The sequence below is a fragment of the Poecilia latipinna genome, unplaced genomic scaffold, assembly GCF_001443285.1.
Source record: "Poecilia latipinna isolate Pla-1442-1.1 unplaced genomic scaffold, P_latipinna-1.0 Scaffold411, whole genome shotgun sequence".
NCBI classification, from domain to species: Eukaryota; Metazoa; Chordata; class Actinopteri; order Cyprinodontiformes; family Poeciliidae; genus Poecilia; species Poecilia latipinna.
Genome location: NW_015113027.1, coordinates 256,418 through 272,048, shown reverse-complemented (window position 1 = coordinate 272,048; position 15,631 = coordinate 256,418). Strand labels below are relative to the sequence as shown.

The 15,631-nt window shown below is 46.4% G+C and overlaps 1 protein-coding gene across 8 annotated transcripts in view; it reads right to left on the bottom strand.

Moving 5' to 3' along the window:
* Nucleotides 1-272: 272 nt before the first annotated feature.
* The window catches only part of LOC106950604 (low-density lipoprotein receptor-related protein 1-like), a 121,134-nt gene continuing 105,775 nt past the window's right edge, over nucleotides 273-15,631 (bottom strand). For 2 of the 8 annotated variants that reach the window (XM_015037561.1, XM_015037564.1), the window contains 35 exons: nucleotides 15,273-15,456; nucleotides 15,114-15,199; nucleotides 14,908-15,027; nucleotides 14,566-14,753; nucleotides 13,591-13,796; nucleotides 13,235-13,423; nucleotides 13,008-13,156; nucleotides 12,825-12,918; nucleotides 12,606-12,722; nucleotides 12,403-12,522; nucleotides 11,505-11,627; nucleotides 11,288-11,413; nucleotides 11,068-11,184; nucleotides 10,396-10,502; nucleotides 10,155-10,287; nucleotides 9,519-9,641; nucleotides 9,281-9,403; nucleotides 8,393-8,533; nucleotides 8,171-8,308; nucleotides 7,959-8,078; nucleotides 7,437-7,702; nucleotides 7,166-7,347; nucleotides 6,981-7,087; nucleotides 6,779-6,895; nucleotides 5,893-6,069; nucleotides 5,017-5,157; nucleotides 4,760-4,936; nucleotides 4,523-4,684; nucleotides 4,148-4,331; nucleotides 3,496-3,603; nucleotides 3,340-3,413; nucleotides 3,146-3,239; nucleotides 2,968-3,006; nucleotides 2,302-2,446; nucleotides 1,542-1,776 (listed from right to left, as the gene is read on the bottom strand). In XM_015037561.1, the coding sequence (XP_014893047.1) occupies nucleotides 1,636-1,776; nucleotides 2,302-2,446; nucleotides 2,968-3,006; nucleotides 3,146-3,239; nucleotides 3,340-3,413; nucleotides 3,496-3,603; nucleotides 4,148-4,331; nucleotides 4,523-4,684; nucleotides 4,760-4,936; nucleotides 5,017-5,157; nucleotides 5,893-6,069; nucleotides 6,779-6,895; nucleotides 6,981-7,087; nucleotides 7,166-7,347; nucleotides 7,437-7,702; nucleotides 7,959-8,078; nucleotides 8,171-8,308; nucleotides 8,393-8,533; nucleotides 9,281-9,403; nucleotides 9,519-9,641; nucleotides 10,155-10,287; nucleotides 10,396-10,502; nucleotides 11,068-11,184; nucleotides 11,288-11,413; nucleotides 11,505-11,627; nucleotides 12,403-12,522; nucleotides 12,606-12,722; nucleotides 12,825-12,918; nucleotides 13,008-13,156; nucleotides 13,235-13,423; nucleotides 13,591-13,796; nucleotides 14,566-14,753; nucleotides 14,908-15,027; nucleotides 15,114-15,199; nucleotides 15,273-15,456 (4,818 nt within the window). In that variant the 3' untranslated portion in view covers nucleotides 1,542-1,635. Of the gene's footprint in view, nucleotides 800-1,541; nucleotides 1,777-2,301; nucleotides 2,447-2,967; nucleotides 3,007-3,145; nucleotides 3,240-3,339; nucleotides 3,414-3,495; nucleotides 3,604-4,147; nucleotides 4,332-4,522; nucleotides 4,685-4,759; nucleotides 4,937-5,016; nucleotides 5,158-5,892; nucleotides 6,070-6,778; nucleotides 6,896-6,980; nucleotides 7,088-7,165; nucleotides 7,348-7,436; nucleotides 7,703-7,958; nucleotides 8,079-8,170; nucleotides 8,312-8,392; nucleotides 8,534-9,280; nucleotides 9,404-9,518; nucleotides 9,642-10,154; nucleotides 10,288-10,395; nucleotides 10,503-11,067; nucleotides 11,185-11,287; nucleotides 11,414-11,504; nucleotides 11,628-12,402; nucleotides 12,523-12,605; nucleotides 12,723-12,824; nucleotides 12,919-13,007; nucleotides 13,157-13,234; nucleotides 13,424-13,590; nucleotides 13,797-14,565; nucleotides 14,754-14,907; nucleotides 15,028-15,113; nucleotides 15,200-15,272; nucleotides 15,457-15,631 lie in introns of those variants that run through there. The other 6 variants (XM_015037560.1, XM_015037563.1, XM_015037562.1 and 3 more) reach the window with 4 other exon arrangements.

Genomic DNA, 15,631 nt, shown 5'->3' with positions numbered 1-15,631 from the left:
CACTTTTTTAACAGGATGTAAACAAAGACACTCACACTCGCCGGTTGTCTGTACAATTTTAAAAATTTTATTTATGACAATATCTCGTTATTTAGTTTGTAAAGTACTCCAGCAAAAATGAAACATTGGTCTCTTCTTCAAAAGAACGTCAGAGCTTCCATGCATGGCGTACGATATAAAAGCTATGAGTCGTTTCTGATTGAAAAGTAACAAAAATGACTAATCCAAAAGAAACGTCTTGGAAACGCACGTATGATTCTGCGAAAGTGTTCTTTAGGTAAAATGATTGTACTTCTCTGGATTTCGAGACAAATACAGACACTAAAACAGCGCAAAAATAACACTGGACAGGTAAGCAAAGCACATCTCGTCGTCACATTGGAGACCTGTGTCAACTCATCCGAGAGTTAAGATATGGCTGACGCGTTTCTGACAGAAGCAGCATTTCGGGGACAGAGGCCGAGCGTAAGGACCAGACCGGCAGCGTTAGCAGCAGCAGGGCACAGAGGAGAGAGTCAAGAGAGAACTGCTGAGGACAGGATGAACATAATGCACTTCAGACGCCACAGAGCTGCGAACGTACAGACTTTGATTCGCGAAAGGCAAACAGACAACGTTTATTCACAGAGCCAGACGGGCGTTTTCTGGTCTTTACAAAGAAAGACACGGGGAAATGAAAAGACAAGCAAAAAGCTCCAACCCTTCCTGTTCACCCAGAGGAAGACCTTTGTAACATAGAGCTAAATAGTGCAGATATGACACCTAACTGTACATCAGACTTTTCGCATCTGCAAATCAACCATCTGTAGCATCTGTAATCTCCCTGGACGGACAGCATGCAACATCATCGTCCTGCAGTCGCACGCAAAAGAGAAGCTCCACTTTCTTTACAGCTTACGGTAAAAAAGCCTGCAGTACCTTAAAGTGTGTGTGCGGCTCTGTGCAAGGAAGACAACACAATCATTGTATGAACATTGTTCTCTGAAGGGAAGAAAAAAAAAGAAACAAAATGAATGAGGAAAATACTGTAGCTGACGTCTGGTTCGGACATTTTACATGTGCTATACACGAACTTTCTGACGCCGTCCTGCAGGACGACGTTACGTAACGGTTCAGAGAAACGTCCAATTCTCACCCTTTCCTCGCTCAAAGTCGACACAAACAACAAGCAGTTGGCACTGTTTGAAATGGAACATCATGTTTTCTCATCTATACAATTCATACAAAAATAAAAAAATTAAAATTGCCCCAATGGTAGCATCTTTTCTTCCGATTTTCCTCTTTCCATTTCACGGTTTTTCTGTTTTGTTTTGTTTTTTTCCTTACTCACAGAGGTAGTGGCTATTTAGGTAAAGGGTGAGGGACAGAGTGTAAATTAAAAATCTCTCATAGAAAATGCTATTTTGTTGTCTTACTTTTGACCAGAGGAATCTTTAAAGAACAAAATATAATACTGCAATCACATACAAAAGTAGTCCTTCATTTTGTACATTTTATACAGTGTTCACACTTAAGCGATTTTCTCTCACACTTCTTATTGATTTTTTTTTTTTTGTAGTTTAGTTTTTTTCTTTTCTTTAAAAGGCAAGAAGAATGGTGTGTTTTGGAGTAGTTATGATGAAGGTGACGGACAGTCTATGCCAGGGGGTCCACCAGGGGCTCCTCGTCTCCACGCGACAGCAGCTCCTTCTTCTCGTCTGTGCTGGCCAGGGAGTTGCGGCTGTTGTGAGCGCCCATGTACAGGGTGGCGTACACAGGGTTGGTGAAGTTGGTGGGCTGAGAAGAAATGAGAGGAAAAAAAATCCCAGTTAGCAAATACAGTCGCCATCTACTGCCCTGCAGGATTATCCATACACTTTGAAATATTTCCCATTTCATTGTGTTTCAGCCCCAAACCTCAATTATTTTTTCCCCATGTTCCACAGGGAGCTCCGTACTTTCTTTCCATCTCATCTGACTGAGCTTGACCTTTTTTTTTTTTTTGAGGAAGCAATGGACAAAAAAGTCCATCTGTAAATGTCCAAAACTGGAGGAGAAATACCCAAGACCTCCAGTGAAAGGACACTCTATAAAGTCTTCAAAGTAGCTTCATGCCACACTTTAGAGATTTTTAGCAGCAAAAACAATCTTAACATGCTTTCATTTTTTTACACTTCATACGTGACTCTTTGTGTTGGTGTGTCACAAAATCCCCATAAAATAAAATTATATTTATGGCTGAAATGTAACCGTTTAAGCAAATTCAAGGGCTATGAACACTTTGGAAAGACAACGTATTTAGGACCGAATGTTTTAATCTACCTTGTCTGGGTCCAGAGTGAAATCTGCATCCAGGAGCTCCCCGGCGTCATCGTCCGGCTCGCCCTCGTAGATCTTGTACGCGGGGTTTCCGATCTCGACGTTCATGGCCCCGTTGGTCATCCTTTGGTGCTGGAAGCCCTTCGCCCTAAACATCAAATTCACAGTCAGACTTTAGGTTTCCTGACGTGACTTCATTTGAGCCTGATCACTGCAAGCAGGGAAATGTCCACCACAACAAAGGCACAAACACAAATCAGCAGCACTGATGTAGCGAAGGCCCAGACCTGGATATTAAGCTCTGTATTTTACCGCAAATTCATCTTAAGTTAGTCTGTCTTCACAGAATCTCCTACCTCTTATTATGAAAACACAATGCCACAATACAAACCACACCACAGTACAATACAGCACAACGATGGACAAGAACATCAAAGCTCTAGATCCACGATACAGGCAGATCTATTTCATGTTTTCTTTTTTCAATAGATCTGCTCTGAGGAAGCTGATCCTGTCGGCTCAGAAACTCCAGTAAAAAAAATGGCACAAACATCGACCACAGCACCCAACACTGCGCAGCGACCAAAACGTATGATTAGGGAGAGGAGAGAGAATCAGAGTGCAGAACGGAAAAATGCAAAGTACGGAGGAACGCCTGGCAACCATTACCGCGAGCGCTTGGAGCCGGTTTTTCCGGGCCGGCTAGACCTGAGGAGCAAAAGAGATTAGAGAGAGAGGAGAGCAAAAGTGAAATCAACTAAAAAAAAAAATCTAAACAAAAAAGGACAGAAAGGGAGAAAGAGAGTACAAAAGTAAAGAGAGGTTGGGTTGTCAGGGTGTTACGGACCCTCTCATTCTTTTCCTGTACCACAACAAGGCCCCTGCGGTGAGGAGAACCAGCAGCAGCAGGATCAACACCGTGACCACGATGGAGGCTGTGCCTGCAAACACACACACAGATATGTAAAAAAAAAAAACACACACACACAGCCAATCTGATCATGATTTCAACTTTCATGCTGATTTCAAGCAGCAACTTACGTCCACCTGACCCGGTGCTTTCTGCGGTGTTGGCCACAGACTCACAGCGATGCCCTGACCAGCCAGCAGAGCATCTGCACAAGAGCAAAGGTTTTCATTATCCCACTGCGACGGCACAGGGAAGACAACCAAACCAACACACTGTCCTCCTTTTACCTGCACTCTGGAAGGAGGCTGATGGGATTTATAGAGCACTGGCCGTTCGCACAGTACTCATTGGGGTCACACGTGTAACAGCTGGGCTGGTTTCTGCCATTCGGGCAGCTACGGCCGACAGAAAAGAACCAGAGGAGAGGTTAATGCTACCCACGATACGAGGAGCACTGCGGCCGCTTTTGTTGGTGTTACAAAAAAAAATCACAGATTAAAACAAATATATGTACTGGGTGCAGAAAGAAAATCTGTATTTGTAAATATATATTTTTTTAATCAAATCATGTAAAATTGAACTTCTGGTTGTTCTGGTGAACCTGGTTATCATTATCGTGGTGAAAGACCCAATGAAATTATTTTAGAGGTTCAATGTTTCTGATGGCATGTGGCATGTAGATGCGGACACGTCTGAGCAAGTAACTATTCTGCTGAAGGCGTTTCCCATGATCATGATCACATTCCTGATCGTGATGCTCTTTAGCTAAACAATGCTGAGCAACTTTACAATTCTCTTCACCCCACATATCTAATGGCTATTTTACTGTGCCATTATGTTGCTAAAATAAAAGAAACATTTATTGAAGGGAGGTTTATTTTCTTTTTTCACCGAGAGCGACACTGAACACGAAAGGTGCGATGTGTGACTGCGTCTTACCGACAAGTGAAATCCCCCGTAGTGACGAAGCCATCCTTGGGGATGCACTCGCCGTCCCGACAGTAGTGACACTTGTCGATCTCGCAGGCGGCGCCGATGTACTGCGGCCGACAGCGGCACGACTTGGCGCCGCTCTCACTCTGCAGGCAGGTACCGCCGTTCAGGCAGTGGCCTTCACAGCTTCCTGCTCAAACACAGGGACACGTGACACTTAATGAACGCGCTGAAGAAATGCACGGCACAAATGGCACCAAAAATAAGATCCAACGATGCTTTTATTAGATTTTGTACTGTTTTCATGCTAATTATCTTGATAAGGAATAATAACTGAAGGTATTGCTTTCTGCCTCAACAGTAAACGATGGGAACACTCACTATATTGGCACTGGTTGCCCAGGAAGTCAGCAGGGCAGCGACAGGTGGGCTGATTCCCGGCATTGACGGTGCAGTTGCCTCCATTCTTGCAGTAATTCTTGCATGTGTGCAGGTTGCAGGTGGGTCCTGTGAATCCTGTTGGGCACCTGCAGGTAGGCGAGCCTGTGGGAGGACAGGCGTGTTAGACGACGAGCAAACAAGGATCTCGAGAAGCCCCGTCTTAAACCCGCACGTTACCTGTGACGTACGAGGGCGTGCATGTGCCTCCGTTCCTGCAGTAGTCCTTGCACTGGTCAATCTCGCATCGGTCGCCTCTGTAGTTCGGCTGGCAGCGACACTTTGGCTGCTTGTGGGCGTTCAGGATGCAGCTCCCGCCGTTCATGCACTGGATGTTGCAGGGACCGCTGGGGGGAGCTGCGGACGACAAAAGCTCAAGAGTCATGCGGGAGCGCTCACAGCGTCTTCTCCTCATGTTCCGCTCGCCGCCCACGTACAGAGAGGAGACAGCGTGGGAGTGGGCAGCTCCACGCAGGTGCCGTTGTCCAAGGTGCGCCCGTTGGGACACGTGCAGACCGGACCGCTGGGGCTGAGCAGACAGAGCCACTCACACTTCTTCCTGTCACAGGGATTGTTCACTGGAAGGAGGAGAAGGAGGGAGGGAGTGTTGAAATGTCGTCGACACAGAGATTACAATTCCTCTGAGAACCACTAGAGGGAGTCATTGTGACCGTGAGGTTGAGAGAGGATGTCTGTTGGTGTTTCCAACAGTTTCAGAAACTAGAATAAAATCTGATTTATGAAAAATATGGCATTTAATTTAATGTAAAGTCACTGCATGGTGATGGATGCAGAAACTGAAAAACAACAATTTAAACGGTTCACTAAAAACACTTGAAATGCTGTATTAGGACAACTGGAAGACAGTAATAAATGTCCAAGGCTCTCAGAGACAGAAAGACACCAATGTGACCTCAAAGGTGTTTTGATTATTGTTTTCATAAAATCAAGTACTCTTGATATTTTTGTAGCTGAAAACCAAAAGTGTGTGGAGTGTCATCCCATTGCAAGTTTCAGTAAAATGATTCAGTGTGTTGTCCTGCTGTCTTTTTCAAACCAACACGTTTTATTTTGGGAGGCCAACACTGCCACCAACACCAAGTTATTTGTCCCAAACTGTGAAGAAGACTTTTTCATGCATTAGATGAGCAAATCTGGTCAACTGTTTTTTTTTCTTTTCTTTCTTTAAACGCGAGAACCATTTTAGGAAAAGTCATAATCGAGACGTTGGTGGTTCTAGTGTTCAGTAGAAACGAGTTTTTGCTGACTTTAAGCTCGTCGTTCTGTTTGTTCCATTTCCTGCCTTCGCTCACCATCGGGCTGCTTGTATCTGTGGTGCAGCACCAGGTCCGTGGCGTGGTTCACGCCGTTCGCCAGGTTCTCCACGGGTCCTCTCCCGAACTTGTTCACTCTGAACACAGAGTTGTTCATGTAGGTGACGCCGTAGATGTGGTCCTCAAAGACGTCGATGCTGAACGGATGTCGGAGCTCTGCAGGAAGAAACAAAGACGCAGCAGAGACAGGAGCTGAGTGTTGGACTAATAAAACGTGTGCAAGGGGTCAAACTCAAGGCCCGAGGGCCAAATGTGGCCCACCTTAGCTTTTCATGTGGCCCTCTAGACTACAGAGGGACACATGAATAGACCCTTCAAGGTAAAAGTTGCATGTTTCAAGATTATTTCATCAATCAAATCAAACCGGTTTTAATCCGTTTGCTGCTAAATTACAATCAGTCCCTCCAGTTTTTTGTGATTTCATGCAAAATCAACACATTTCATACTTTTAGTATGCAAATTTTATGTAAAAATTGTCAAAAACACTGGGTTTAAGTGATGCCAACACCCCCCTGCAGGTGGCAGTATTTTTTGTTTCTACTACAGTGCTGTCTCAGCCTTACTTGGTGCCAGGTTACATATACAGTCTGTGATCGATGTGGAGAGTTACCGTCATATGAAAGCATAGATATTGCAAAATTCCTTGAAAATATCTCTAAAGTACTGATTTTCATTGCAAAAGAAAAAAAAAGCCGCGAAACAAAATCCTGGAGGGATTGATCAGTGTGAAAAGATGCTGAATGCAGACAGCTTTTATTAATATCTGATCAGTTTCCTCGTGGGTTTTAATCAACACATTCAGCCACAAACCAACCCACGAAGAGCATTCACGATCTTGACGCAGCGTCTCTGACTGACACTCAACTGTTTTGTGCGTTTATAGCCACCACCACGTCGCTGCCGTCCAGCCTCACGCTGCAGATCAGGGAAAGTTTGGCGTCGGCCCAGTACAGACGCTCGTTGAAGTAGTCAACCGCCAAACCTGGGAAAACAGCATCAGGAAGGTTTAACGGCGACCTGGTTATGTTCACCAGACGATCGGGGAGAACTGCGCGTCAGTGTTTCACCAGTTGGCCACTGGATGTTTTCTTCAACCAGCGTCTCTCTCATGGTTCCGTCCATAGCCGCCGTTTCTATCTTGGGATGGTTGCCCCAGTCGGCCCAGTACATTTTCCTAAAGAGGAAGATGTAAAACATTCATCTATCACAGTAATCTTCCTCCAGATCACTGTTTCAAATGTCTGCCACTGACCCTCTCTGGGGGTCAACCACAATAGCATGAGGCTCGTCGATCATCCCAGAGATCAGGGTCTTGTGGTGCCGTCCGCCGGTCATCTGCGCCACCTCGATGACGTCTCTGCCGGAGTCGGTCCAGTACAGGTTCCCCGCCACCCAGTCCACAGCAATGCCTCGGGGCATCTTCAGCCCTGGAATCTAAGCAGAACCAGCATGGATACACACATTTCATATTAGCTCGTCCGATTCTCTGGCAGGACCGCGAGCGAGAACGGAACCGCCAGCACCTCGAAGTTGATGACCCGGGAATCGGTCTGGCGTCTGTTCCGGTTGCTGTTTTGAGAGGAGGATGAGGACGGCAGGTCGAAGTAAGAAATGCGCCCTATGTGCCAGTTGGTCCAGTAAAGGCGATTGGTCTTCACGTGCAGGTCCATGGCGTCGATGCGCACGTTGGCGTCGCCCTGGAAGGTCAGCTCGTAGCGCCAGTTTGGCACAGAGGCGTCCAGGCTGCGGATCTCATTGTCGTCCCCGAGATAAAGCACATGTCCCTGAGCTGGACGGGGACGAAAGATAGAAAACGGGCTTTAGAGAGCTGCGAGGAAAAGCCTGTTAAAGGGTTAGTAGGAGAGTAAGACTGTAATGAAATCTTGGATACGTCACTTTCCCTACTTGAGAAAGAAAAGAAGAATTAAAGCTGCGTATGTGACTACAGCTCACTCAGCACCGCCCTCTGGCGATCAGCAGGGATAAAACAGAGCCAACATTTTTATGACATTCTGATTTATTGAAACGCACTTGTCATGTCTTACCATCAGCCTTGCAGGTGTTATTTATTTTGCTGAAATACTTGTGGCAGCTGCACTTGTGGGAGCCTTTGGTGTTGTTGCAGATGTGGGAACAAACTCCAAACTGCTTGCACTCGTTCTTATCTGTGAAACACCCGAAGGACGTTCACGCCTGCGTTAGCCAGAACCCAAAGAGTCGAGAGGGAAACACCGAAGCGATTCCCGGACAGCCTTACCCTGGCACCTGTTCTGCCCGCTGGACTGGAAGCCGGGTTTGCAGGAGCAGAAGGAGACTGTGCCGTTGACCACACAGTGCGCTTCGTCTCCGTCTCCGCACATGGTCACGTTGCTGCGGCATTCGTTCAGCGTCGTGTCTGCTGCGGATCAAACGGGTCGCATACAGTCAAGCGCTGACGAGGTCTAACAGCGGCCATCAGACGAGTGAGGCTGCAGCGCACCTTTCTTTTCACAGCTCATTTCGTCGGAGCCGTAATCCTCGCAGTCGTTGAAGTGGTTGCAGAGCAGATCGGTGCTGATGCAGCGACCGTCGGAGCACTGGAACTGGTTCTTCTGGCATACTGGCTTCGGCGGATGTGTTGCTAGAAAAATAAATAAATAAATAATGGGCCCAGATAAGTTTTCTCCAGCTCACGGGAATAAAAACCAAAATCAAAATAATTGATGAAGCTTCTGGCTTAAATGATCCCTTATTTATTTTGGTTTTATTTCAAGGTTCGAATTGCTCTGATAATCTTTGAAAGTGGTTCCTGATCAGCAGATTGTCAGATTTTCTTTAGCTTTTTTTTTTTTTTGTTGCTCCCCAGCTGCTTTATTGACCCATTTGGTACTGTGTACTTACACTTGAACATGAGAGCATACTCTGTAAGGTGTGTGCAAAATGTGGATAATAGAAGGAACAAGGCCTAAAATACTATCTACAGCAGATCAGCGGTATATTCCATTTTTATTTCTTTTTCTTTCAGCCAAGAGGTATTTGGAAATCATCTACTTGGTATTAAAAGCACATATTCTGTCTTCTTTTTCATAGATTCAGCTAAATTAATGAGGTTAAATTGTGTCTTTGTGTTAGATTTCTAGAAAGTTGTCTGTTATGGTTTAGCCTTCTTATGCCTGAATGATGGTGAAAATGGGCCGATATTGAAAGGAAACACTGATCAAGGCACATCTTAAAGACAGACTGCTCTGCTGGAAGCAAAACGATTTAAATTAGGCACGAATCAAAACTCTTGCTCTCCGAGTGCATCAAACCCAAAGTTGACGTTTTTTTTTATTATTGATGCAGCAGAAAAAAACAAACAAAAAAAAACCAAACAGAATAAACTCACGGCAGTTGAGCTCGTCACTGTTGTCCCCACAGTTGTTCACGCCGTCGCAGCGCTTCGACACCGGCACACACACCCGGTCGTTGTGGCAACGGAACTGCCTCGTGGGTGGGCACAGGAATTTAACTGGTGGACCGACAGAGAGGAAGATCAGGAGAAGGAAAAAAAAAAAAACATAAACCAATCCCCGCAGACAGGAGGAGGACAAAGAGGCCGAAAGGTGAAACGCGGCAAATCTCACCGCACTCTGCTGGGTTCTCATCAGAGTTGTCTCCGCAGTCGTCCTCGCCGTCACACACCCAGTTAAGAGGCTTACACAGCGTGTTGTTGCACTGGAATTCATCGTGGAAGCAGTGTTTGTCCACTGAGATGCCGCAGCGAGAGAGACAGGACATGCATACAGTATTCAGACCACTAGCGTTACAAACCAACACTCTATCGTACTTTAATGGGATTTTAATTGAAGGCACACAAAAAGCAGCACATCAAAAATGTTCGCTAATCTTCTCCAACAAACCTCTGAGGCCTTTACAGGAGAGCAGAATTTATACTGAGTTTAAATCTGAGTTTACTTACAAAATAGGTAACTTCTCAAGGGAATTAGTTGCAATGGATATTTTTGGGAGTGTCAAACTGAAGGGGGGGGTAAAAAAAAATTAAATACTTGCAACATCGTTTTTAGATTCTCATTTGAAAAAATTAGATTTTTTTTTCCCCCCTCTCATTATCTACACAATTATGCACAGTTTTAAGAGGAGATGAGTTAAGATGCATTCCGAATAAACCAGTAGAAGGTTTGTGGTCGCTATGTGACGGATCGGGGGAACGCGTGGACACGTCTTAGTCTCCTTCAGGAGGAAACCAGCGACGCGCTCACCAGGACTGTCGCAGTTCTCCTCATCGCTGCCTTCTACGCAGTCGACATCGGAATCGCAGCGCCAGCGGATGGGAATGCAGTGGCCGCTTTGGCACTGGAACTCATCTCTGTCACACCACACTTCACAGCCGTCCTGAAGCACAACCAGAGTGTTGCCGTTTTTAGTTCTCCTCTATTGTGACAGATTTTACAACGTTGAAAGAAGGAAAAATAAATAAATAAATAAAAAATCGAACGATACCTCGTCTGACCCGTCGGCGCAGTCGTGGTCCCCGTCGCACTTCCAGCGGCCAGCAATGCAGCGGCCATTTGTGCAGGCAAACTCGCTCTCTGAACACTTTCGAGGCACTGAGGGCGGAGAGAAAAGAGGCTTTGAAGAGTATGAAAGGATAATTAGGAGAGCATAAAGAGCAGAGGGAGTCAGTCAGGAAAAGGCTTAAGGAGAGGATAACTAGAGATGTTCAGAACAGAACAGGAGCAAGGACTCGTTACGTAAAATAAATAAGGCATTTTAATTGCATTATAGGGATGGTGTCAGTGGGCGAAGAAAGGAGAAGAAAGATTGCAAAAAAAACCAAAAAAAAAGGAGGAAAAAAAAAAAAAAAAAAAAGCAAGACCGGGAGTTTGAAGGTTGCGGTTGATCTGAAACAGCGACAGCACCTACCTCTGGCTCACAGCAACAGGCCAGTGTGAAATGCAAAACAGACATGAGATGATGTGAGATGTGCACAGAGCCGACCAACTGACCAGAGATCAGTTGAGGAGCTACAGCAGACAGAAAGTGAGGAGCGACACATTTCTTACTGCCTCCGTTTCCCTTCCGACAGCAAAAGCTCATGCGGAGTTACAAACCAGCTGGTTTTGGTTCGCACAGTGAGCTGTGCCTCTTCACAGGGTAATAAACAGAGCCTACCGCACTTCTCCTCGTCTGAGTTGTCCCCGCAGTCGTTGTCGTAGTCGCACTGCCAGCGGCCGGGCACGCAGCGGTTGTTCTTGCAGCGGAACTGGTAAGGTTCGCACGTTCTCTCGTCTGCGGACAAACAGGAAGAGTCAGGCTCCGCAGAGCGACGTCAAACACACTTCCTGCCTCCGGGGGTGGGGGGGCCAGATGGGGTCAGAGAGCCGTTCCTCACCGCACTCGTCCTTGGGCTCGTCGGAGGCGTCGCTGCAGTCCGCCTCGGCGTCGCACTTCCAGAGCGCCGGGATGCAGCGGCCCGAGTCCTTGCAGCGGAACTCGTCCACGCCGCACGTCATCTGAGCTGCGGTGCGGAGGAGGACGCGAGCACTTCAACAGACGCGCTTCGAGAAGCAGGCATGTTACCACGGTTTTATTTCAAAGGCTCATCTTACTGCAGTTGGCGGGCTCGTCGGATCCGTCCACGCAGTCGTTGTCCCGGTCGCAGACCCAGACCCTCGGGATGCAGCGCTTACTCATGGCACACTGGAACTGGTTGGGAGCACATGTGACCTCCGCTGCAACAGGAAGGCACACGTTTGAGTTATTGTAGCAACGCTACATTAGAACAAACTGTTATGTGGTATGTTTAAAAAAACAACAACAAGGTTTTTTACAAGGTTGGAGAACTCAGAGAATCTTTGATGGCTTCTCTTTCCACCATGTTTTTGAACCGAACATTTCCAAAGTTTGAGTCAGGACTCCAATGAGTGACCTGAATCAATACGTGAGGCCAAGCGATTCTTCAAAAACATTGGTGGTATAGCGTATTCATGCCACATCCTTGAAGCTGATCCAGCGTTCTGCTGTTATAATACAACCATTTAATTGACATGGTAGTAAATTTATTAGTTAGTCTCTTCTTAGGTCAGACGCTGAAAAGTTTAGGCATCGCTGTTTTCTTTTCTGCTTCCCTTCACAGGTTTCCTTGAAGATTTAACTCTGGAAACTGAAATAGTGACTGAAAAATATAGATTTCTTCTGTTGCTTTGTTTGGATTGTCATGTTGCTGAAAGAACCAGTGATGACCCCTTTTCGTTTTACCGTCAAAGGCCACCAGATTTAAATTTAAAATGTCCTGATATTTCACTAAGTTCATATCCCCTAACAAGGTCCTTGAATAGTTTAGAGAAACAGGCCCACAGCATCACAGATCTGCATCTAATCGTTATTTGGAAGACTCTGACATGTTGTGGGATAATGCTGCAGCAGCAACAGAAACAGTGAAAGCTGTAAAAACTCCTGACCACCGTCAAGAAGCGCCGAAACTAACAAACGTCAGAGACGACTTACGGCAGTCCTTTTCGTCCTCCCCGTCGCCGCAGTTGTCCTGGCCGTTGCAGCGGAAGATTCCTGGGATGCAGCGGTTGGGGTGGGTGCACTTGAACTGACTCGGCAGGCACACGTGAATGTCTGAGAAAGCGAAGTCCATGAAGAACGAGTGGTGTACGGGAAAAAGCGTAAATAAGCTATGATGCATGTGTGAGCATTTCTACCGCAGTTGGCTTCGTCAGAGCTGTCCTGACAGTCGTTGTCTCCGTCACAGATGTAGGCAGGGTTGATGCAGATGCCGGTGCCGCACTGGAACTGACCCGGCTTGCACTTAAACTCAGCTGTAGGGGAGGCCAGGCACAGCACGTCGTTACAACACAGCATTCCTAAAACGCCAACAAGAAAGCCAGCAGAAATCGACCAGAGTCTGGCTAATCGCTTACGGCAGTCTGCGGGCTCATCTGAGCGATCCCCACAGTCGTCCTCTGTGTCGCACTTCCACCAAAATGGGATGCACTTGTCATTTTTGCAGACAAACTAAAAGAGCAGATGAGAAACATTATTTTTTTAATATTTTCATTAAAGGGGAAAACAAGCCATTCAGTGACACCTCTGCACAAGCTCACCTGGCTCGCCGTGCAGTTGGACAGGCAGCGTTTGCTGTCTGCGGCCAGGTAAAAGTTGGTGGGGCACGCACACTTGTAGCCCCCGCCAGGCGAGAGCAAACACAGGTTACTGCAGCCGCCGTTGTTTATCTGACACGGATGGCCGGCCACTGGCGAGGACAGAAGGGAACGTAAACAGCGAGTGTGAAATCTCTGACAGGGATGTCAGAGCGGGCAGCGGCGCGTACCGTCAGGCTGGCGGTACGGGTGGAACACGTGGATGTCCATCGGTCTGTGCAGGGTGCTGATCAGCATCGTCTTGTTGGTCCCCTGTGTCTTATGAGCTCTGTTGATAGATTTAGTTTCCCAGTCTGTCCAGTAGATGTACTCCTCAAACAGAGTCATGGCAAAGATATGAGGAATATCCTGAGAGAGAACTGCAGGAGCGCGCGCACACACACACACGCGCACACGCACACACACGCGCACACACACACGCGCACACACACACACACACACACGCAAACACACAGGACAAGTGAAGCGGAGTCAAAAAAACAATAAAAAATTAAGTTAAATGTGTTTTTCATTATCTGTGCGTTACCGGTGTGTCTGCTGGTTCCATCCATGCTGGCGAACGCGATGTAGTCCTCTCGAGCGTCCGCCCAGTAGATGCGGTCGTTGATGAAGTCCAGGGCTAAGCCGTTAGGCCAGGTGATTTTATCCTTAATGATGACACTCCGGTTGGTGCCGTCCATCCCGATCCTCCCAATGTGAGGGTTGTCGCCCCAGTCAGACCAGTACAAGTACCTGTCAGGGAGTAATATTACTGTTATTGTTCATGCTAAAGTGTCAATGCCACTAAAACGTATCGCATTTTGTCGAAAACACTTTAATGTGTTTTATTGGGATTTTAAAGGAGAACAAAAAAGTAGTGAGGATAATAATATATTTAATGTTTCATGGAACAATTCAGTTTTGAATTGCCAGTTCTAACATAATGCATTCTTTAATCTGAATCATTTTGTTGTGGTTTTTAGGCTCACTGTCCTACTGGAAGGTGAATCTCCTCTAACTGTTTATTTATTTCAGTGTTTTCCACCATTTATATGTGCAGCTCTGGAAAAAATTAAGAGACCATTTAAAATGATCAGTTTCTCTAATTTTACTTTTCATAGGTTTATGTTTGAGTAAAATTAACGTTGTTCTTTTATTCTATGAACTACTGACAACATGTCTCTGAACTTCCAAGCAACAATTTATTATTCATTTGCAGAAAATGAGAAATGGTCAAAACAGCAAAAAAAGATGCAGTGCTTTCAGACCTCAAATAATGCAAAGAAAACAAGTTCATATTCATTTAGAAACAACAAAACCAATGTTTTAACTCAGGAAGAGTTCAGAAATCAATATTTGGTGGAGCACTGTTTAGAAATGAGAAAATTGTTTTTAACATTTTGCCTGGCGAAACAAAGGTTTCACCATCTAACTTTTGCACTGCAGGCCCACGTATCCACTTTAAATAACATCGACATCACAGTGGAGATGCAGGACTCGGCTGGTTCCTGGTCGCTCTCACCCGTAGCGAACGTCCACGGCGATGGCGCGCGGCTCCCTCAGGCCGCTATTGACCAGAACCGTCCGGTACGCTCCGTTCAGCTTTGACACCTCGATAGTGTCCCGTCCCTTATCACACCAGTACAGGTTTCCTCCGACCCAGTCCACCGCCAGACCGTCAGGATTGTTGAGCAGCGTGCGGTGAAGAACCTGACAGAAGAACAAGAAGCTGTCTCTATGTGACATGGATGGGTCTAATTATGTCTTACATCCTCATCCTCAGGCGTGAGGATGAGGATGTTAAGCAGGCCGGCAGCTTTAATTATCCTTTTATCGTTCAAAGGCAGGACGCTGCAACACCGACCTGAACGTTGCTGCCGTTGATGTGCATCCGTCGGATCATGCTGCCCTGCGTGTTGACATCTGTCCAATAAATCATCTGCTGCCGATAGTCGAAGTCCAGAGCCACGGCGTTGTTTAATCCCTGACAGCAGCAGAGAAGCCGGATTAGTTTTATGACACGATAAAAACGTCTCCAGCGTAATCATGGAAATGACGCATGGGGCTCACCTGTTTGAGCAGGGTGTAGTTGGAGCCGTCCAAGTTGAGCTTCCTCAGGTAATAGCGGTTGGCAAAGATGAGGAACGGCTCCTCGTCTGCAAGGTTGAGAGCACGCATGAGGGGATTTGTCTGAAACACGTGACTGCCATTCAACTGTCGCTTTCTTACCAGAAACAGATTTGCATATCGTTGGGTTCTCTGGACTGAGCTGGAAGCCCTCCACACACAGACAGTGGTAGCTGCCATGGGTGTTGATGCAGCGCTGGGTGCAGGGGTAAGAGGTCACGCATTCGTCTATGTCCACGCACGTCTTCCTGTCGTCTTTGAGACGGAAGCCTGGGTGGCAGCGGCACTGTGAGCGAGAAAAGGAAGCAGCTGGTAAAGAAACAGCAAACAATGTTTCCTGTCAAACATTTAGAAGAGTAAATACAATTTATAAACATACTATGAACTTAGAGCAGCTATTTATTTAAGGGGGAGAGAGAGAGAAGGAAGGAAGGAAGGAAGGAAGGAAGGAAGGAAGGAAG